General features: G+C 40.4%; 2 protein-coding genes across 4 annotated transcripts in view; both read right to left on the bottom strand.

Annotated features, from left to right (window-relative positions):
* MRPS6 (mitochondrial ribosomal protein S6) overlaps positions 1-23,352 on the bottom strand; it is a 65,890-nt gene that overhangs the window by 24,173 nt on the left and 18,365 nt on the right. The gene's annotated exons all lie outside the window — the stretch shown is intronic.
* SLC5A3 (solute carrier family 5 member 3) overlaps positions 6,594-23,352 on the bottom strand; it is a 33,564-nt gene continuing 16,805 nt past the window's right edge. The window contains exons 1-2 of one of the 2 annotated variants that reach the window (XM_086413919.1): positions 18,264-18,474; positions 6,594-17,880 (exon numbers count right to left, since the gene is read on the bottom strand). In XM_086413919.1, coding sequence (XP_086270045.1) covers positions 15,384-17,540 — 2,157 coding nt within the window. In that variant the 5' untranslated portion in view covers positions 17,541-17,880; positions 18,264-18,474 and the 3' untranslated portion in view covers positions 6,594-15,383. Of the gene's footprint in view, positions 17,881-18,263; positions 18,475-23,352 lie in introns of those variants that run through there. The other variant, XM_086413909.1, reaches the window with a different exon arrangement.

Genomic DNA, 23,352 nt, shown 5'->3' with positions numbered 1-23,352 from the left:
ATCCACGTGGGCACTTTACTCAGTACAGGTGGAAGCCTTGCTTTTTTCCACTCATGGCCATTTTTCGCCTAGAACACTTAAGACTTCAGTTTCTTTGAACACACTTTCGGTAAAAACAAACTTTCTGGAGGGCCATTTGGCAATATATATTAGTTTAAAATGTGTACACCTTCAATCCTACAGTCACTCCTAGGAAATTACTCTAAGAAAACTACGATACCCATGCACAAGAATTTAGCTACCAAAATACCACAAAATTATTAAGACAGTAAATAGATGAAAACATAGTTGTCCATTAATAGGAGTTTGGTTCAATAAGTTATTTTCACTGATTGAACAAGTACTATGCAGCCATTAAAAAAGTGCTGACCCTAATATCCTTAAATACTGACATAAAAACATTTTAATAAAATAAAGAAAAAAATCGGCATGCAGGGTCAATACACAGCTTCTTTCCGGAAGAAAAAAGTACTAAAATATACACATATAGCTTCTGGATGAATATACACCTAAATTGTATTAGTTTTCCTTAAGTAGTAAGATGAGAGTATTCCAGTCTCTTCTTTTTATGTTTCGTTATATTAATTATATTAATTTCTTTTAAAATGAAAAGGTGTTTTAAAGACAAACTTTTAGGATGGGGGTGAAGGGCAAATTCAGTTTTAAGAAGAATTTCTTCCCCTAAGCCTATGCCAACTGCTATCTTCTTAGATGCCATAGTTTGTGAATTCTGTGTCAAAGCCTTGAAACTATGCCTCAACACTGGGAACTCCACCGACTCCATATCCATACACATTTTAAATATTTTAACAATCAGGGTGGTACAGATAGCTTTTCCGGGTTTACTGAAAGAGTCTTGCAAACTGTACTTCAAGCATCACAAGCGCTTGCAACTGGCTGCTCCGTCTTTGGGGAATGAGAGGGAAAACTGGATCCCTGAGATCTCTGAGTCTAGAATCAGGGCAGACTGAAGAGATGCGATGGGGAAAGGCCAAGTGTGGCCTTGAAAAACACAACAGCCAAGGAAAGCAAGAGAATGAGAACAGTTAAGACAAGCTGCCCATTCTACGGCCAGGCAGCCAGGGCTGAGATTCTTGAGGATCTGGGAAAGCTAACACCAAAATGTATGCTTTGGATGATATGAGGAAAATAGAAAGAACCCAGGGAAGAATGGAAGAAAAAAAAAATCAGAGTGGTCAGTGTCCAATGACTGCCAAGTTCAGCACAGATGAACACTGTGCCTACAGCAGAGTGCAAATAGTAAAGTCGGGTCACGGTCCGCGGCACGGTCGAACGTGCGGGTATAAAAGGGTTAGCCGCAAGATTGGCACCATGCCTTTAAATCACAAACTGGACTTACCTTAAATGCAGTGGGCGTCCAAAGGACCCCTGCAGCTAGTCTGTGCAGAGACATCAATAACGGCATTGGTGTCAAAGGTTATAAATGAATAAATTTAAAGAACGAGCAAGAAAGAACCCGTGATTACAAGAGAGCCAGAGAATGGCTACCCACTCCAATATTCCTGCCTGGAGAATCCCATGGACAGAGGAGCCTGGTGGGCTACAGTCCATGGGGTCGCAAAGAGTTGGACACGACTGAGCGCAACACACGAAATGACTAGTTGTCGGCTATTTATGTGCCTGGGTTATCAGTAAACATGGGCTTCCCTGGTGTCTCTGATGGTAAAGAAATCTGCCTGTTATGCAGGAGACCCAAGTTCGATCCCTGGGTTGAGAAGATCCCCTGGAGAAGAGAATAGCTACCCACTCCAGAATTCTGCCTGGAGAATCCGAACAGAGGAGCCTGGAGGACCCCAGCCCATGGGGTCACAGAGAGTTGGACACGATTAAGCACACTAGCGCTTTTCTTTTCACTCATCAGGAAACGTGAGTAGTTCAATCGCAATGTAGTTTTTCTTCCTTAATAAACCTACTTGTGTCCAAGGTCTCAACTCAAAAAAGAATGTCATTCAGAGGTCACTTAGGGCCAAAGTGGGGGCTCGTTTGCCCATAACCAACCATTCCCTTTGTGATTCGGGTTAGTCAAGGGAAAAGGGCGGAATCCCCAAGGCATTGCTCTAGATCTCATCAGAATCATCTGCGGAGTCTTTAAAGGGCACTCTGTTTCACCCTCAGATATGCTGATTCAGTTAGACTGGGGGTTCAAAAACCTTGGGCATTACAATTCTTCAGAGTGCCCCAGGTGTGAACAAAGGTGGGAATGACATTCTAGTAGCAAGTTGGCTGGCTTCTCATCACTCCAAAGCTGAATGATCCTGGCTGAACTATAGTTAACAGAGGATTTTCAGCAATGCTCTCCTCCAATTTTAAGAAGCATAAAAGCTCCACTTTTCTCACAGTAAGAATGGAGCCCTCCCTGAATGTGAAATGACAATTTTAATAGGTGACTACTTGTGGTTAATACTACCTGAAAAGGTGGGAAAATGCCAAAACTGAAGTATCCATGTTTGCTATTCTGAGAACATTGAAAACCCACAATCCTTTTAAAACTGGGGGATTTCCATTTCGGTCCTCTTCATACCCCCTCCAGATGCACTTACAGATGAATAAAAGATAGGAATCAAGAAGACTGGCAGGAGTCCTGGTTACCATGGCAGCAAGCAGATGAAATGCCACAGCTCATGAAACTGATAGTGAGAGCAGGCATCAGGTGGACAGCATGGAGCAGCACCTGGCTTATTGACTGCTCTCCTTCATGCACAATTCAGTGCACAGCCTTCGCCTTATATTTCAACCCGTTCAGGGCGCAGGAGGGGACGCAGCACTGGAATGACAGGGAGACCAGGGAGATAAGAATCAGCAAAGGGCTTTGATACTAGAGAACAAGGGTTATCAGCAGAGTCAGTTTAGCTTCTGTGAATCTTCTAAGTGTCACTGTATGTATGGGTTTAGCAAAAAATATCAGCCGACTGGTTTAAGGGAAATTTTTTTAAAATATGCCTCGAAAAGAGGCAGATACGTGGGCTTTGGCAAGAGAGTCAGATTTGCGTTATCTTGGTGAACAACAGACCCAAACTGTGACTATCCTGCAGGGGTGCTTAATTCAAGCAATGGGAGGAAGGTTCTTACAGGACTACATTGCTCTAAAGAGAAGAGAAAGGGCTTAAAAGCACAGAGGAATTCAAGAAATCAAAATACCCTTCAAGAATCAGCTACTTCCAAGGAAAAGTGTGCCTCTCCTTCCCTAATCCTGTGTGTGTGTCTCACTCCACACGCATCTTGAGAGTGCCATTATTTAGGACACCCTCTTCCCCAACCAAGCCTCTCCAAGTGGCTTTCTGTTCCATCGTCACCAGGTGCTGGAAATCCAAAGAACCTGGAGCACAGGATGCAGTCGACCAATGTCTGATGAGTAAGTGCATCAGAGTATGTGGAAAGACAGATGGACGTTACTAACTGTACTTAATTCAACTAGAATGGAAAAATGGCCTCAACTAAAAAATGAAAATTCAAATGAAATAAGATCTTCATTGCAAAAAGGCAAACAGCACACACATACACATATATACAACTACACATTATATATATAATATATGTATATAAAGGTAGAGACACGTAAGAAAGTTAAGCATATCTTGTTAGTCAAAATCAGAGACATACAGTCAAGGAACTAGGAACAAACAGGTGGAGGGTGGAAATAAAGACACGGTGGGAGACTCAAAATGGTGCCTCCAAACTTCTGAAGATTCTTGGGATGCAATAAAACCAGTGGACATTTGACTCTTAGAGTGTACCAGAGAACATTACAACACAACTGAGACTCCAAACACCTATCAAAACTTCTGTTAATGAGTCAGCAAGCCCCATGTAAAGACAATAGTATTTTACAGAGAATCTGCTATCGGGCATGACAATAAAATCTCAAATGAGAGCTAGAAGGAGTAAAATCCAAAGTTAACGACAGACCTCATTCTGTTCTATTTCCTTTTCCTATCAGTCTAAAATCAGCAGGATCTACCCTGGAGTACTGCATTCAAACTTGGAGGTCACATATAAAAGTTGTCTAACTCCCAAGGTAAGCAGAATTTCTCAGTTCCCACTGTGCTTCTGGTTGACAACATGTTCTTTCAGGATAAGGCAGAAATGGGCAACAGGCCCTGAAATTTCGAGCTTCAAAAGCTAAGTGAAGAGTGGATACCAGGATTCCCCAGCAAGTTAGGAGGATTCAACAGAAGCATATTTCACCCCCTCTTGAAAACCTAGGAGAACTCCTGTTAAACAGTGTTGCTGTTAACACACAACTCTACAAGAATGAGGGAGAGGAGGGGAAAACAGCAGTATGATTTTAAGAAAAAGAAAGCAGGTGGAGAAAAAGCACCAGTGGGGAAAACCAAGAGTCAACCATACTTACACTGTAGAATTCCCAAGACCTGGGGACCGGCAACACGGAGTACACCTTTGAAAATGAGGGTGAGTCGGGAACTAAAATAAAGCTGCTTGAAGTTTATGGAGTAGTTGGACCCCTAGATGCATGTTTGGAGGCTGAGTCTCTGGAGTGGATACAACAGAGAAATACATGGACTGGAGGGCACAGACACAGCTGTTAAGAGGCGATATCATGCACACTCAGTCATGTCTGACTCTGTGACTCCATGGCGTGGACTGCAGCTCTCCAGGCACCTTTGTCCATGGGATTCTCCAGGCAAGAATACTGGAGTGGGTTGCCATTTCCTCCTCTAAGGGATCTTCCCAACCCAGGGATCGAACCCACATTCGTGTCTCCTGCATTGTCAGGCGGATTATTTTACCACTGTGCCAGGAAGTACTCAAGAAACAATGGAACGTGCCACAGAGAACCCAAACTAGCTTGAAGGGACACCTGCTAGCTAAATCTGGAAACATCTGAGCAAAACAATGACAGTAATGAATCATAACCTACTAAATAAGGCAGTACATGAGTTCAAACTGATAGATAAACGGGGAGAAGAGGAAATTCTTGATTTCAGTATAGTGAAAAAAAGAAAAAGAAAGAAAAATCACTGTTTTACACCACCACAGGAATAACTTGCTCAGGCAAGAATTATCAATGGATGCTAAAACTATGGGCTAGTTTGATGAGGAATAATAAGTTATTTATGTGAACTCTGTGAAAGCCACTCAGTCATGTCCAACTCTTTGCAACCCCATGGTCTATACAGTCCATGGAATTCTCCAGGCCAGAATACTTAAGTGGGTAGCCTTTCCCCTCTCCAGGGGATGTTCCCAACCCAGGGATCAAACCCAGGTCTCCCACATTGCAGGCGGATTCTTTACCAGCTGAGCCACAAGGGAAGCCCAAGAATACTGGAGTGGATGGCCTATTCCTTCTCCAGCAAAATCTTTCCAACCCAGGAATTGAACTGGGGTCTCCCGCATTGCAGGTGATTCTTTACCAACTGAGCTATCAGGGAAGCCCAAATTAGAGTTTATCAGGGAAAGTGAAAGTTAAGTCGCTCAGTCATGTCCAACTCTTTGCAGCCCCATGGACAGTAGCCCACCAGGATTCTCTGTCCATGAGATTCACCAGGCAAGAATACTGGAATGGGTTGCCATTTCCTTCTCCAGGGGATCTTCCTGACCCAGGGATCGAACCCAGGTCTCCCGCATTGCAGACAGACACTTTAACCTCTTGTGCCACCAGGGAAGCCCAGGGAGATAAACCCAATTATCTCCCCCACAACCTACTTATTAGCAAAAGGGAAGATGTTTACTAGATAGTGGAGAGACACAGTACATACCACTTGAATCAAATATCAAAGTTAATGTCAACAATAATGAGACAACACATCACACACCTCCCAATGTGAGGCTTTGTGGACCTATTATTATTGCTTATGTTGTAGTCAAAATGTAACCAAAAATGTATAGTGAGTCAAGTCATGAGGAGAACAACCCTAAATAGGAGTGGAATTCACAAAATGACTGGCATCTAAACTTCAAAAATATCAGTACTACAAAAGACAAAAAGAACAGCTGAGAAACTATTTCAGACTAAAAAAGATAGACATTAAAGCTAAATGCAATGAACTGGTTTCCAAACTTAAGAATATAAAAAAAAAAGTTGCTATAAAAGGACATTTAACAGAGTAACATTTGAATAAAAGCTTTAGATTAAAATATTGTACCACTGTTTTCAGATTTTGATAATTATTTTATGCTTATATGGGTGACTGTCCTTGTTTTAAGAACTATACCCCCAAATACTTAAGAGGGTAAAGGGGAGTGAGGTCTGCAACTTATGTTTTCAAATGGTTCACGAAAGTGTCTGATGAGAGAAATGACAAAGAAGCTGTGGCCAAACGTTAACTACTATAAATCTGGATGAAAACGATTTCTGGGTTCTTCACACTATCCTTACAATTGTCCTACCATCTGCAATTATTTCAGAATCAGAAGTGAAAACACTGAGCGTATTTTTATTTACTCTATATTATCAGTTAATACTTGCGAGTCCATGCTTACCAAGGTGAAGAAGAGCAATAAGCAGTAGGGGAAACGTACTGGAACTCTTCATGAGCTAAGAGAAAAGGAACTGAGGCGCAACCTCGAGGACGGGCATGTGTTCGTACTGAAAATACTCAGTCACAGAAATGTAAATTTTTCATTTTATTCAAAGTTGGTACAGAAGTGCTAACGTTTCCATAAAATAATTACTATACTTCAGTTACAGGACAAAATACCACAGAAAGGAATATACTTTGCAAGAAATGTAGTTCATCTTAAGTTTCCAAATACTTTTAAAGGCTAATGCAGCAGCTGGCAAAATAACACACAGTACACAGAGAACAGTGTATTTTACAGAGTCAGTAATGAAAACTGACAGCTCTTTAGCAGATATGCTTCATTTTTTTTTAAAACAATAACACTTTTAAAAACACATTAAACCAAGATCATACATGTCTACAATTTAAAAAATCAGATTGTATACAATAGAAGAGTCAAGTTAGAATTGTCATGTATGGTTAACAATCCTAAATCTACAATTTCAATTGTATTCCTTTCAATATGGAAGTTACCTGGTTTATACCAAATTCTTCTTTCTGTTCGCAACTAAAACATTATACAATGAGATGGACTTGGTAAGTCAAACCTTAAAAAAGAGAAAAAAAAAAACAAACACGCTGCAGACAATGACGGGTACACTGGAAATCAGTTTACAATTCAAAAAACTCACCAATAACTCAACAACTTCATTTAACATCACATTTGGTCTACAATGCATAACTGACGAAACAATCCATGTACACAATACACACCCCAGTGCACAGACTGGTCTCATAGAACGTGTGAACAAAGCTTTAATAGGCAGGACACTGGGAAAAACATTTTTCATTGTAGACATCTGTTAAAAATGCGTTAATACTTACATATCAAAATTACTAGATAGAAGGCAGCAGTACTCTGCTGACATTTGGCTTAAAAATAAAGGAATGAATGAAGCAATTTCACAGGATATTAGAAAAGGAATTGGTTTTCTTCTTGAAGAAGACTACTAACTTTTGCACAGCAACTATTTTTGATATCCACCTTATCAAAAAAAAAAAAAGGAGAAGCAGCAGCAGCAGCACTGAGAAACATAGCACAGTTCACATGTGACTGCCAACATAGGCCCAGGCAACAGAAATGGGACATTCAAGCAAAGAACGGGTAAATCCCTCGCTTTCATTTCTGAACTCTGTTGGCAATCCATCAACTGAAGCAATATTGGTGGGGGGAAGCAGGGCAACAGGTTCCATACCATCATCTGACACGAATGTAATATTCATTATTTAAAAAGAAAATAATAAAGCTTTTGCATATTAACAACCCCACAGAAAAGTCCATGAGCAAAAAAGACTAGTTGATCTGTTTGCCACTCAAAAGAGATCTCATAGTGAAATGAGAAAGTTCTAACTGTACGTATTTACACCGCGACAGCCACGTGCACCTATACTAAAGCAATCATTCATGGAAATTAGAGATGAAAGATATTCTGCCAAAGGCATCTTCAAAAGCATCCTTTAAGTTCTTAAAAACAATTGTAGATTTAAAAACAAAATTTAAAGGTACAGAGCACATTCTATATAGTATATAGAACTAACAGGTTATTACTCCTTTGCCTTATCCCACATGGCTAAGCCAAAGATGTTCCTCACACCTCTCCTTTTCCCTGTATTTCTCGTTCCTCTCAACTCCACCAAAGCCTGAGGTGCTACATTAACTGCTGTAGGGACACACCTGCTGGCTCTTTGCTGTAGGCCATACTCTCTCCCTCAAAGTGCTCAGGCTAATTCTTCTAAACCATGTTCCATTAGTCTACACCCGCTTGAATCTTCTTTCCATATTATTATTACAGTTGACTATCCCTAAGATAAATATATGAAACAGAGCAGAGTGGGAAAAAGGTAGTCCCTTGTCTCCATTGAGAGTTTTCCTATCTTTTGATGTATAGGCAAGATCCAAGAGAGAAATGCATTTATTCATTGCCAATAAACAGGGGCTAACTATTCAAATGAAGTGAGGAGTAAAATAAGGGCAATGCCGAGTGCAAGAAAACACATTATTTTTCTTCTTTTGCAGGCATATTCATAGATTTCATCTAACCTAGTCTTGTAACACAACAGGCAAAAGAATCCTTTAGACTCTTACAATCAATGTGAAAAGCAAAAAGTAGTTGATTTGGCAGATGTCTCACTTTGTTTGATGCTTGTGACACCTGGATCGAATTCTGCTCTATTAAAATGAAGGTAGTCAGGCATATGAAAAAATACCTTCATTAAGCTTATTAAACTTATACAAAGATTAAAGATTAGTATTTGTCCTATTAAAATGTGAGATTTCTCCATGATCTCAGGGTGCTATTGACAGGAGGTAAAATTTCCTACAGATTTATGATTAAAAAAAATAACCCAAAGGCTCTACAGCTTAAAGCATAAGTTTGTCAAAATGCTCCACCCACAGAAACCTACAAGCCTGTTCCTGTTTCTCCAGTTCGATCGTAGGGAAGAGCCCACAGGCCCCATTTTAGCTGGTAACCCCCCAGTACAACTGCAGCAGTCCTGACACTAGTATTCTCTCCTCCACCAAAGCAGAACACAGGCCCTCAGACTAGGACACTGACCCTCTTATGACTGAGGACCCCTGATTCAGGTACCTCTCACTGGCCAGGGCTTGCAGCACTGCGGTGCTCATCCCGACAACTCCGGAGATGACCCATGGCAGGCTTCTTATGCCGGGCACTTGTGGGATGCTGAGAGTACTGTTAGCCTTGTGCTTTCCACACGCGGAGTTACACACATGAGGGAACATGGTTTTGTGCTTTCTATAAAACTTACTTTAAGCTTTGTTATCATGGAATGTGAAACTCTTGTCACATGTATGTTCTCAGACATGCCTACCCAACCTACACTGGAAAATGATAAAAGTTAAAAGATACTCACAGAATAAGTAACCTTAAATCTTTAATTAAGGATATAAAGGAAACAAACACAGATGAATAAATAACATTTAAGCTGCAACACAAGCTAGACCTACCTGGTTCTTTGAACCTAAATAAAGGCTGCATGTAAAATATGTAAATATAAATGTATTTTCTTTACTAGTCATAGCAAAATTTAAAAAGAGGAATTATGTAAGAGTTATGTTTCAAGAAAGGGAAAGGTGTGAACTAGCAGATTAAATATCAGCAACTGAAAGGCGCTAATCAAAACATAAATTTCAGAAGCTGATTATATTAAGGAATACCCTACAGAATGGCCTGTGCCAGTTTGGGATTTCAATACTCTACACAGCAATGAGCTTAATTTCAGTTTCCAACTACTAAAACAAAAAAGTGAGTTATTAGTGAACATTCCACTTACAGAGGTATAGGCGACACTGATATACTGAAAAATTATCCAGACAAGTTTCTCCAGAGGCAATAAAAAAAGTAAACACTCCTTTATCCAGCAGCACTTGGGTATACAAGGTGAATTTACCAGGGAAAATACAAGTCTCCAATAAAGATGTGGTTAGCTACTCTTGATCTGTGCTGTTGCCGAAATCACTGAAAAATGTACTTCCCTCATTGATAGAGTTCACTCTCTGTAAACTGTCTGGGTGGGGGGGGGGGGGTGCCATGGCTCCATTATCGGGGAAACAATTACAATCCAGGGCTTCTCTGAGGAGAGCAGGGCACTGCACCTACACTAGCAAGAATCTGAGGCCACTGTGCTTTGTCTGATTTATTCTAGCATCCCTCTACCCAAACACACCATAAATCCAGGTAGCCAAATCGAACCTCAGACGTCATTACATAAATTAAGGTTACTGGTTTAAGTCAAGTCTCAGATTATGGTCCTCCCTCCAAAAAATAAAGTGCATGAGATGAGAAATGATGCAGATATATCAAACCTTTGTGTTTACTTCTGAACAAAAGACTACATGCCAATGGTTAAGGCTATTAGTTACCAGATAAATGGGGCACTTAACCCGAAACAAAAAGCTAAACCCTATCTTTTACAAAGGACTTGAGATGGACACAAACATATAAAATTATATCAATTCACACAACATTCCTTTAAAGGTGAATCAGTAGTTTAAAGCCTTATTCCCAGCATTGGAGAGAGAAGTTTAAATAAAAACATTTATATGACAATGTGAATAATGGTGTGAGACTCAGCACTGGCAAAGCCTATCAATTATTTTGAACCTTAGCTAAATTCTGTTCTGCAGTCAAAGTAACTGAAAGTAACTCTTTCATCAGAGGTGAGAGTTTGACCAAAAAAAATACCAAATTAGGAGAAGTTAGCTTAATGGAGGAAAAGGGGGTTGGCAGCCCTGAGTTAAGTCAACCAAGAAAACCAAGCGTAGTGATTAAAACATCAACCGTAGTGATTAAAAGATTACTTCTTACATAATCCAGCTTCACACCTAACTAGTACAGAAGAGTTTCTCTATATGCCAACTGACTAGTTCCAACTTTTTACCTTTAATTGCTGCAACAAGGCTTTTTGGCATCAAAACAAACCCCATTCCTCTCTACATTGCGATACCATCATTTCCAAGGGACTGGTGTGAATTTTAACTACTTCTGCCTAATTTTTGAAAAGTGAGCTTCGAGAATAAAATTCTGATGAATTATTAGGGCTTTTGTTATTAGTGAACACAAAGTCTGAAAATAAAACTCTGGAGCATTAACAGTTTAAGCTAATAGATATTTTAGTATATTTAAACACAACTACTATTTAGTGAATCATTCTCTGGATCCAGGCCTTCAAATCTGGGGCAGAGCACCACTTGTGCACACCATGGCAATAAGCCTGAAAGTGAATTAAGCTGACAAAAGATCAAAATAGGAACATGTTAAGTGTTCAAACAAAGAATAGGTGAATTAATTAAAGCAACGTGAAAGAAGACAAATCAAGGGGAAAACCAGTCTCTCTCAATGGTAGGTGGGCCGACACACAAACAGGAGTTAAGTCCTATCTCTGACGTCTGCTCAGGCTAATGTCAACATTAAAAGGACAAGCAACTTAACACCCAGCTAATGAGAAATCTTATGAATACTGAAGCCTATGGCTGCTACACCCAGGTACTCTTCTCAGCATCTCATCTAGTAGTTTTTCCGACTTCAGAAAATCTTGTCCTGGCAGGTCTCTGTAGTAACATAATTTAACAGCAATGGTCTTTAAACATCTCTCAACCCAAACTCGGAAATGCAGAGGTGTCACTGCTAAATACCTGTGTGGTCATTTTCAGCCATCATACCTCAGATGAAAATGACACAGGGGAGTACAGCGTGAACAAAGGAATGCCAAGTGGGAACATTAATGGGTCTAACTTTTTAATAGCTAATAATATAGCAGGTCAACAGGGTGGTGAAGAATGAAAGTAACCTGTATCACGTGATCTCTAAAGAGAGAGGATCCACAAAACTCAATATAGAGAAGATAACAAGGGACCGAGAACTGTAGAGACTTAAAGGTTCTAACCACCCTGGACAAGACTTTTCCAAGCCCCTACTCAGCCTCAGGTTAGAGAACTGAGTAGCAACCTTCCTCCCCAATTCTTAAAATGTGAAATTTCATCAAGCAACAGGCCCCTGTTAATTACTTCACATGCCATCCCTGAGAGTTAGGGCTTTGTGACCCAGGCCAGCCTCTTTCTGCAAAAAGACAATGGCGCCTTTGAGCCAAGTGAAAAAGAAGCCTTGGGAGATGAGATATGCTGGACGGAGGCCAAAGGACACAGCAGCACTGCTACTGCTTGATGCTTCTCTAACCAGAAGATAAGAGTGGTATCTTCACTAGCAAAGAAAGGCTGGGGAAAAGATTGGCTCTGCTGTTTCAAAAGCCACTTACTATCTCAGGGTAGAAAGACAAAATATTCTTCAACAGGGAAATGAGACATTCCACAAAGGAACCCATAATCACTCTGCATGCCAGGGCAACAAGCTCTTCTCATCAGATCTTGAGACTAAGACTGCCCGAGAGGACAAAATCTAAGAACTGGGGATACCAGATGAGACAGTATTTTTCTTCACCTTTGAATACCAGTGTCCTCACTTCATTCTGACTTTTAGCTAACTATTTCAGTCAATCACTCTTAGCCAGTTCTCAATCTTAGCTTGAGCCAATAAGAAAATATATACATGTTAACGTCTAGGTATCAATGTCATCACTTAGGACCCATTTAGTGTAAAGTATGACTATTTTGCTAGCTTTATGAGAGACTATGTATCATTCCATGATCATTCTAACGAAGTAAAGACTGAAGAATGGTCCCTTGAAATGAAGCGGCAATCAGGAATTCACATACTCATTCAAGCATATTATCTATTACTGGGAAGCAATAAGAAGGGCAAGCTTCAGGGACTTCAGTCTAAATAAAGTGATGTTTACACTGGCAAGAATAAACAATCCTAATGGATATGCTAACAACCATTCCTTATTTACAAACATTAGTACTCTAAACTTGACCTACTGCTATATACACACAAATAAGATACAAGATGATGTATTTTACGTATCATACTAAGACAACAGCAGAGAGAAGGCAGGGGGATGCTAAGACCCCAAACTATTAGGAGTCAACATTAAACAAAGCGGGGGAAATCCACTTAGACACCACCTATTCATTTATGCTTTTAACAGAAGAGATAAGAAGGCTGCTCAGCCAATATGTCAAACCTCACTGCTGAGTTACACAGCAATGTGTTCAAAGAAAAATTTTAATTTCTACAACTTAATGGCAATTTGAAAAATCTAAGATCTTATTATTTCCCCAAATACCAAAAGGCTGTCTCAAAAGAAGAACAGTTCCTTTGAGAAAAGAAGAGGACAAACCATAAGTCCAGACTTGGACACCTGGTTTTCTGTTCTTCCCAACAGACTTTGTAACCTTGAATATGTCACAGCCTTGGCCTCCACTTGAGGACGGTCCTTACTTTCATTTGGCCCCCAGCTTATTAAATCTTAAGAATGAAACTAAAAAAAATTTCACAAGGCACTCTAATAAGCTCTCAGAAATCATACTATTCAAACACAAATTATTTTCTCAACTACAGACTCAGTCCATCACAAAGCCCCCTGGAGATGGGAAGACATTATACTACCTAGTAATTTCTAAAACTCAACTTTGAACTAATCAAGTCCATCATAATGAACTTAGTTTACAAATACAAAAAAATTTAAAGTCATCATGACTGAGTTTTGATTCAAAATCTAAAAAAGTATCTAAAAAAGTAATAATTTTCCCCTAAAGAATACAAGGTTAATAAAATCATGCAATTTAAAAAATATCAGAGATTACAGAAAAGTCAAAGAAAGTAGATACAAAATTAGTTTCCTTCATGTGCCATGGAGGAAAAAGGACAGCATGCACAAAGAACGACATCCTGTGGAGAGCTTTTCTCAAACGTCTTTTGTACCCTGTGCTCATGAAGGGGAATCCACCTGTGAAAAATGGATTCTCTTCCAGGAACGCTGGAACTGGATACTGAGCCATGCCAAGACAGAGGATCCTACAATTACACAAGTCCTGTAATCTCCATAGGACAAACTACTAAATCCGTAGAAGCTCTCTGGAATCTGTCATCCATTCTACAGAAAGGCTATACTGCAACCCCACCAGTGGCAAAGCATGCACTCTTCTGAGTTTCCTGTTACTGATGGCCTGTTTGCAATGAAATATCCTCATGCTCTAAGTCACTGTAACTGTTTAAACAAAAATGCAGAGGCTGCGTACATACGTTGTATTAAAAAAAAAATTGGAAAAAAACTTATGAAGGATACATTATGATCTCAGAATGATATTTTCACTCTAAAAACTCAACTTCAATGTATCACAATCTAATCAAGTGGGGCAACCCAACACAAAAGCCAAGTTAACTTTTCTTCAAATTTCCGGACATATCTTCCAATGGATCCACTAAGGAAGGTTAACGAATTAATAAAGAATGTTACCAAATGACAAAAACAAAGCTAGAGAATTAATGGTGTACAAGGAGTCACCTGTTCAGCTTAGCTGATCAAACACTGCTTTAGGGGATGCTAATTTTCAAACTATATAAACAATCTTAACTTGGTCAGTAAATTTGGGGATCATCAGCAATGTTAACTTCATTTTCTGCCCCCCATAATCATTTACAATACAGTCATGACATACAACTTTATAAAGACAAGACTACTTGGTGATCATTTGAGTGTGGTTCACTTAAACTTCAGAGGAGGGAAAAAAAAGAAAAAAGAAAACAAAAACAGCTGGAACTTTCCCCCAACATTCCATATACTGGTGGTACAGGAACAGCTACAAAAAACATTCCTCTTCCTTTCTTCCAGCATACAGAATCCATAGGCTCATGCTAACAAAACGAACCTGGCAAACGAACTTGCCCTGAAACAAGTACTCCACAAGCACATGTTAGATTTTCAGTACATAATGGATTATACAATGTACAAATTCAGTTCTTTAAAATGGGAGTAGGGATTACAGAGACAGAGAAAAAACTTTAAAATGAGCAAGTCTTCTATTTCAGGGTAAGAAGGCCTACCAAGATTTGGCAGTGCAGACAGTGTATCTTACTCACGATACCTTAGCATATAACTCTGCTCTAAGTGCTCTATGAGAATAATTGGTCTCTCCTCACTTTGGTATGGAAAATTTTAAACCACATTTGCACAATTCAGTCTGTTTAAACAAGTTTTACTTCATTTAGGTTGAAAATTTACTTTCATCCATCTCTGGGAAAATAAAAGTCTTGCAAATAGATGATTTTTCTGCTAAGTAAAATTTGGCTAAAATCTACAGCGTAAACAATGCCTGAGAGATGCAACAGTTACATAAGTTTGCAGGGTTTTTTTCTGTTGTTGTTTTCCAAAGACCAGTATTTTCTTAAGTTAGTGTCTCATCATATCCTTAAAAGTTCATAAGGAGAAATAAACAAACATGAAAATTCCAAGTGAACACACAGCAAAAAGTCCAATATTGAGTATTACTTTAACTTGTGGAGGTTCTTCCAACATTTGTAAACAAACAGCCTCCTCCTCCATCAGGTCTCTGAGACTCCTCTTGCTGAGGCTCTTACTTTTAAAGCCACAAAACCAATCGATGAACTTCCAGTACCGGCTTCCGTCCTCTGCTTCTTTCTTTCTCTCTTTCTCACCCATGAGAGCTGCCTGCCCGTTGGAATACGCATCCACGGGTGTTTCTGCCTCCGAATGACCTAAGGAAGCCACTGGGTTGCCCTCCTCTCTGCAGGTCACCAACAGATTCACATCTTCCGGCTGCAGGCCCTTGATGCTGTCCTCAGACTTCCCATTGGGGATGACGTGGTTGATGGCCTCACTATTCTCACTGCATCTCAGAATGCTCTTCTCTTGCATTTTGTATGGTTCATCTTTCGGGGAGCAGCTCTCCTTGACCACCAGGCTCTTCTTAGACCAAAAAGTGGTGGTGCGAATCTGTTCCTTCGTAGGAGGTGGTGTGAGAAGGCTAACAATTACAGTAATGAGTCCTGTGATCCAAAACAACGCTGTGGCCACATACATGTAATGGATGTCTTTAATGAAGACTGGCCTGTTATCAGGTTGGTCACATTCCGGGGCACGGTAGGCAAAGGCCAGTGTCAAGCGGACTGCTCCAAGGATAAAGCCCGCCATTCCACCATAGAAAGCCCCTTGTTCATTGCAGCGCTTCCAGAAAATGGCCAGAAGGAACAGGGCTGCAACTGGGGGCGTCAGGTAGTCAGCTACCTCCTGGATGTAAAGGTACATCTGGCCTCCTTGCATCTCCACGATGATGGGCACCCACGCGATGCTGATCACCACCATGAAGGCCACAAATATCCTGCCCACGATCATCAGTTCCCGGGAACTGGCGCTCTTGCGGATGAGTTTGTACACATCGAGGGTGAATATGGTGCTGGCGCTGTTGAAGATGGAGTCCAAGTCACTCATCAGAGCGGCAATCATCACGGCCATCATCAGGCCCCGGAGGCCCACGGGAACCAGCTTCATCACGAGGCGCGGGTAGGCAATGTTAGAGCACCCAGCTCTGCTTCCACACACCTGCATGCAGTGCTCGGGGTTGATGCAAGCTATGTCATCGGCAAACAGTATCCGGGAAATCATTCCGGGGACCACTATGATAAACATTGGGAGAAGCTTCAGGAAGCCGGCCATCAGGGTGGAGCCTTTGGCATGAGCAATGTTTTTGGCTGCTAGGACCCTCTGCACGATGACCTGGTCGGCACACCAGTACCAGACTGAAGCCGGGGTCTGCCCAAGGATGAATCCAGGCCAAGGAACATCTTCATCTGTTGGGTTCCGCAACATTTTCAGTGCGTCTTTCTTGGGGTGGACATTACAAGAATTTGTGTTGGAAAGGTTGTACGTCAGCAAGATGGAAGTGACATTGGGTGAGGCCAACATGTACCTTCTCTTAACTTCCTCAAACCCGCCAATCTCCATCATGCTAATCACCATAAGTGTGAGTGCCCCAACGATCATGAGCAGAGCCTGCAAGGTGTCTGTGTAGATTACTGCGACAAGGCCTCCGGTGACGGTCAACAAAGCGGTCATGCCAATGAGCAGGATGACAGACACATAGAGGTTCCAACCCAAAGACTCCTGGATAAAGAGGGCACCCGAATACAGATCCACAGAGAGCTTGGTGAAGATATAGAGAATCAGAGACAACGCTGCGAAATAGACCTGAATCCTATGGCCACCAAATCGCTTGGACAAGTATTCAGGCATGGTGTATACCCCCGACCGGATGTAAATCGGGATGAAAACCCATCCCAGAAGTTGCAAAAGCAGCAAGGCATTGAACTCCCATGCGCCCACTGCAAATCCACTTGCCGCTCCAGATCCTGCCAGCCCAATGAAGTGCTCACTCCCAATATTGCTCACAAATAGAGAGGCACCAATTGCTACCCAGGTCATAGAGCGCCCCGCCAAGAAGTATCCACTCACGGTGCTTCTATTAGATTTCCACATGGCAAAAAAACCAATGCACATGACCAGGATAAAATACAGGGCCACTATGGCAATGTCTGCTGTCTCCAGTACAGCCCTCATGTTTGGTAACTTTGCGAATACAAGCGTCCAATGACAGAAGTGTCCGACTTTTTATTTACTCATGAGTAACCCCAGCCAAGTCTGGAAACCATACGTGAACTGGACTACACAGAGCAACACAGCAGGTCAAAGTCTTTGTCCTTTGGTTTGCTGTCTTGATGGTGGTGGTTGTGATAAACTTTGAAGGAGACAGTTTAAATTTTCCTCCGCTTCTTAATTGGGATTGAGAACTTAGCTCGTCCTCTTAATCCACTCTCCACAAGACCATCAGCATTTACTCAGGGGCTGGAGGAGACATTCTGAGTTGCAGCTAAGTCTAGTGAAGCCTACTGTACCAACCCTGCAAGGCAGCAAAGACAAAAGACAAAGATTGAATTAGAGGAGGGGCTCACCAAGCGATGAGGAAACTTTCAGTCTAACAAAACGGCGCAACAAGACATTATTGAAAAAAAAAAAAAACTTTAAAAATATATATACTTTAGTTCCACAGGAAAGAGCAATCCATGCTATCACTTAATGTCAGGAAGAATATTTATCATTTTGAACTGAAAACAAAAATACACTGTCCTAAATAAGTGGTCTAACTTCTCTGGCAACAACAACTGCCCATCATGACACTGCCCTTTCTTCTCTTACTGTGGTAGTCTCAGACTGGAAAAGCACCGAGGTCGTAAAGCAACCTGGGGGAGGGGGACTCTAATTATTCATTATAAATAAGGTCACCTATATGAATCTTCAGTCTTCCCAGGTGGCTCAGTGGTAAATAATCCGTCTGCCAATGCAGGAGACACAGGTCGATCCTTGCGTCGGGAAGATCCTCTGGAGGAGGAAATGGCAACCCACTCCAGTATTCTTGCCTGGAAAATCCCATGGACAGAGGAATCTGATGGGCTACAATCCATGGGGTCGCACACAGTTGGACACGACTTAATGACTAAATGACAACAAAATGAATCTTCAGATACTGCTGAGTTCTAAGAGTAATGAATTTTGTAGCTAAGTTAGGGTCCTGGATAGAACAGGTATTTACTAGGTATTATCATCCACTCCCAAACACAATACCAAGTATTGCTTAATCTAGGTAGACTACTGTCACAAAATTTCCCTAAATTCCTACTACAAATGTACATCTGTGCTAGTCATCACACATTAACCTAGAAACTTGACGTGACTCCTGCCTCAAAGGGAACCAGATGTTCCTACAAAGACAGCAACATACAATTTATAAACAACCCTAAATTTTTATTCTGCTAGCTAGAAAGAAGACACTGAAAAAAGTGTTTTTTCTTGTTGAAGGGTATACAAGGCAAGGAGAGGAGGGAAAAAGAGAAAAATTTTCTGGAAGACTGAAAAACAACATCATTATTGTTGTATCTTCCAAACCTAAACAAAATAGACATCTGTAAGCCATTAGGTAACAAATTATTGTCAATATTAATCAGATTTTTTCAGTCCCGGATTAAGAAAATCACTGAAAAACCGACATTTAAATTTACCTAAAATTGAGTTTATGTGAATATGACAGGTTTTCTCCTGGAAAAAGAGAGAAATTCTGAACCTTCAAAGTAATTATAATTGGAGCTGAGGAACAATATGAAAAACATTTTGTTATTCAATCTAATGCCTTCCACATGTTAACTCCTAAAGTGATTTCTCCTTTTGAGATAAGGCAACCTCAGAGTGAAATGTTTTTCTATGCTTGACAAAGCAGATGCTTTTTGATGAACCTAGATTATTTTCCTTTAAAAATTAGTAGCAAAGTTATCAAGTCCTATAAATGATACTAAAGCCATCTCTTTTCAAAACAGACCACAGTACAAGTCACTTAACAGCATACCTCTTAAGGAGCTGGAAAAAAAGCTTAAATATAAATGCTCTACTGTATTAGTTATTAAGTCTAATTAATAATAGTGCCACATAGAAATGTCTTAAACCCTTCTCTATGCCTTTTTGAAGCTTAACACACTACAACAACTATACTAAAAAAAACTGACCAAATAAAATCCTTCGTCCTAAAACTCAGTGTCAATAATGACTGGCATGAGTAAAACTGCCACAAACAAAAACACACTAAAAGCTGGGACTTGTATCACTTTATTCTTGCCAAATCCTGAAACTGGTAGTATTTCTATGACTACTTTCTCTGACCCTGAAACATTCCAGTTATTTAAAAAAAAAAAAAACAAAAACCTGGATATTATTTAGGAAGAATTACCTAAATTTCAAACAAAATCTAATCAAATAACTAATTAGCAATTATTATTTATAAAGGCACCTTTAATGTTTCACTGTAAGAACTAGGTCCTCAACTACAAAGAAAACTGTAGCTGGCAGTTACGAGATTCTTCCCTGTCATCAACAGAGCTCCCACTGCCACCCAACATCCAGCCACACCCCTGCCATTCTCTTCCAACTTACACACAGATAAGCCTAGTTCACTGGTCCGAGGGCCATTTCAAGTGTCTCTCTTCTCAACAGCAGTAGTTGGCCATCTCCTCAAGAAGGGACAAACACCCAGTGTGTTTATTTTTGTTTGGAGGGAAAGTGGAGTGGGGTACGCACTGTAGTGGCCACTACAGCAGCTTATTCGTTCAAAGAACAAAGCGCTCAGACACAAAATGAGCCCTTCCTTCTCCAATCACTAGGAAGCACTGCAAATCGACCACACTGTTTCCCATTGTCAAACATGATGCAAGTCAGACATCTAACCCATACTGCGCTCCCTGATGAACACTTAGGCTGGTCTAACCCCTAACTTCCCTAGAACAGCAAGCGGGTCAGCTAGAGAAAAGATGTTCTTTCTGCCCAGAGCAGGGGTGGCAGGAAGAGGCAAACACTAGCTCAGGGCTTGAGTTCGCAACGCTTTCTGCCTCCTCAGATCCTTCAAAAGCCACTGCCGGCAGCCCCCATCTCACAGGACACCGTCAGTCTGTGGACAGACTTAAGATTTTTCCAATTTAAACAAAAAACATCCAGAAATCAGCACCTAGTTAAGATTGGAAAAGGAAAATAGGTCAAATCAGTTTATAGAAAGATGTAAAATACTACAAGGCAATGCACCAAATTCATATCTAGTCATTTAGAGATTGTCACAGCCTTGAACTTCAGCCTTTCAGAAAATGAACTGTGCAATTCCTTAAAATGGTCTCAAATAAAACATACAGTATGTTTTGCATATTTTTTCTCACTCTTTTTAAAAGCAAACATTTCTACAACAAAAATATAATGAACACTATCCAGAGTTCCTTTACTGTTAGAAAGAAGCCACATGGAAAAATTTTTTCTCCAGCTGCTAAAAAGAAGCCTTTTAATTTATGTTTTCATATTTCTAGGACTAAGCTGGTTCACAGTTGAGAGAAATCCCTTAAGTGAGAAATGTAGGACAAGGAATAAAGTAGGTATAGTAACGATAAGTATGTGAGCTGGTTCCTTCGTAATGCATTTTTAAGAAAACAATATAAGGTAAGTAATAGTCACAGAATGTATAAAGAAATAGTCCCCTAGTTATAATGGCCACTGTAATAAATTCAGCCAATTTCAATCAAACACAAGGGTGTCGTGAAACAGAGAGACTCCTCCCAACAGGAAGGGGCTTCCTTCTCAAAAAGCAGTGTTTTATTGGGAGTTCTTCACAAAATTAGAATACAATCTTGGTACATGAAAGCACCATTTCATGTACTTGGATGAACTAAATTACAACTGAAGAATTAATCCAGATAGAGAAGCATACATAAATATTTGCTGCTTGAACTAGAATCAAATAGCAAAGACCAAATTAACATCATCTATTAAACTCCTTCATAATATATCAAAACATAATTAGTTATAATGACCAAATCTAACATCTCTCTTCTATTATCTAGGGAGACCATACAATTTATCTTCCAAACTAGCAAGTTATTCTGGGACAGTCCATCAAAATAGGATGTATGGTCACTCTAAAAAGAAAATCATCTGCTATAGAAACCAAAGAATAAGTAAAACAATTCCTAAAGCCATCAGGGCTCCAAATCATAATCAACTCAATGAGGCATGTGGACTGAAAAAGAGTAGACAATGACGATCAAAGTGACCAAACCATGATCTTTTTAGCTTTGGGCTCAAAAAGGACAATCTGAACAGGCAGAATCCAGTACTGTCAAAAGTCGGCTTGCCAAGTCTTGTGCATTTGCTGACCCAATGGTCTGATAAGGAGTAAGTAACACCTAGGAAGTATGTCATCTTGCCCGGTGCAACAGACAGGTGTTCAGTGAATGTCACTTCACCATCTACAACTTGCATAGACTGGAAGTGGTGCTATAAGCCTCTTTCAAAGTAAACTGCCAACGATACCCCTGGCATTTTAGGAGCTTCTTGTGCTGTGCCTGCTACGTGCTCAGTTGCTCCGTCATGTCCGACTCTTGTGACCCCATAGGCTGTAGCCCACCAGGCTCCTCTGTCCATGGGATTCTCCAGACAAGAATACTGGAGTGGGCTGTCATTTCCTCCTCCAGTCCAACTCTTTAGGACCCCATAGACTGTAGCCCTACAGGCTGTTCTGTCCATGGAATTTTCTAGGCAAGAATACTGGAGTGGATTGCCATTGCCTTCTCCACAGGAACATCTCAGAAATTATTTATTGATAAAAGATGAAATAATGTATTAAATACGCAGTTCTCTCACAAATATTTTAAACTGACTCCCAACCACCTCATCAACTATTAGTGCCTATCTACAACACTTCATTCAAATAAAACTCACTCAAGTAAAACTCAAGAAAAAAAAAAAAAACCTCACTAAATTTATATAAAAATCTACTTTTCAGACATATTTTTCACCTTGACTCGAAGTCCAATAAACCCAATTCCACTAGTGGGACAGGTTACTCGTCTGGGTATGTAAATGCTCGTAACAAGACCTTCCGTTGCCCAATCCCTGCTTACCTTAAAAACGTACAGTTGGCTATAAGAGCAGTTTATCAGTGACACCAAAATGAAAGCTGAGTGCTTCTAATAGAACTTAGATCAATTCCAGCCTATTCAAAATTACAAGTGGAGCTGGAGATATTATCTGTAGTCATATAACAGTCCCTAAAACTTTTAAGGAGTCTGCCCTTAAATTTCTTTGGCAAAGTATTTCAACTATGCCTACAATCTCGCTGAGCTTTTCGAAGTATATAAGAAATGTTCGAAGCCCTGAATTAAACTCAAATGGCTTATTCTGAGGGTTTATATTCTGAGGGTTCCTAGTCCCCGTGTCCCATCACAGGGGAGGGAGGTGAGGCGGAATGAGCAGGGATTAAAGCCCCACTCCAGCAGCCTCGACCAAGCAGAACTTTTCAGCCAAGTACTGGTGGGAAGGGGATTAGGAGGGATGGCTTCCCAGGTAAGTAAACTAATTCTTCAAATAAAATCTTCTTCATCTAGGAAAGTTCATAAACCATCAGACTTATCACTTCATCCATATACAAAAATCCCCTGAGATGTAGTCATTTTAATTTGTTTCTACCACTGCACAAGTGTGGCTCACAATGGCTCTTTTTGGTTTTGTTTGTTCTTCTAAAGAAGTCTCAGCGAATGAAGGCGGCCTTTTGGGTATGGGGGCAACTTTGAAACTACCACGGGTTTCAACCTTTATTGGATGATACTAGAACATGTGTATGGAGCAAACTCCAATAACCTATTTCTATGAGAGAAATGAAAACGTAAAATAACAGAGCTGTAGTGCCTATGGTACCGTATCATGTAATCCCAACGACTAAACATTGGTGTTAACTTTGAATGGGGAAGAATTCAAAAGGCTCAGCGCGGTTTGCTTATAAAAGATTGATTAT

Source organism: Bos grunniens, chromosome 1 (genome assembly GCF_055505025.1).
Source record: "Bos grunniens cultivar Pamir isolate PY7600 chromosome 1, Bosgru_T2T1.0, whole genome shotgun sequence".
In the NCBI taxonomy this organism is placed as follows: domain Eukaryota; kingdom Metazoa; phylum Chordata; class Mammalia; order Artiodactyla; family Bovidae; genus Bos; species Bos grunniens.
Note: the sequence above shows the minus strand (reverse complement) of the source record. Positions and strands in the feature narration are given on the sequence as shown.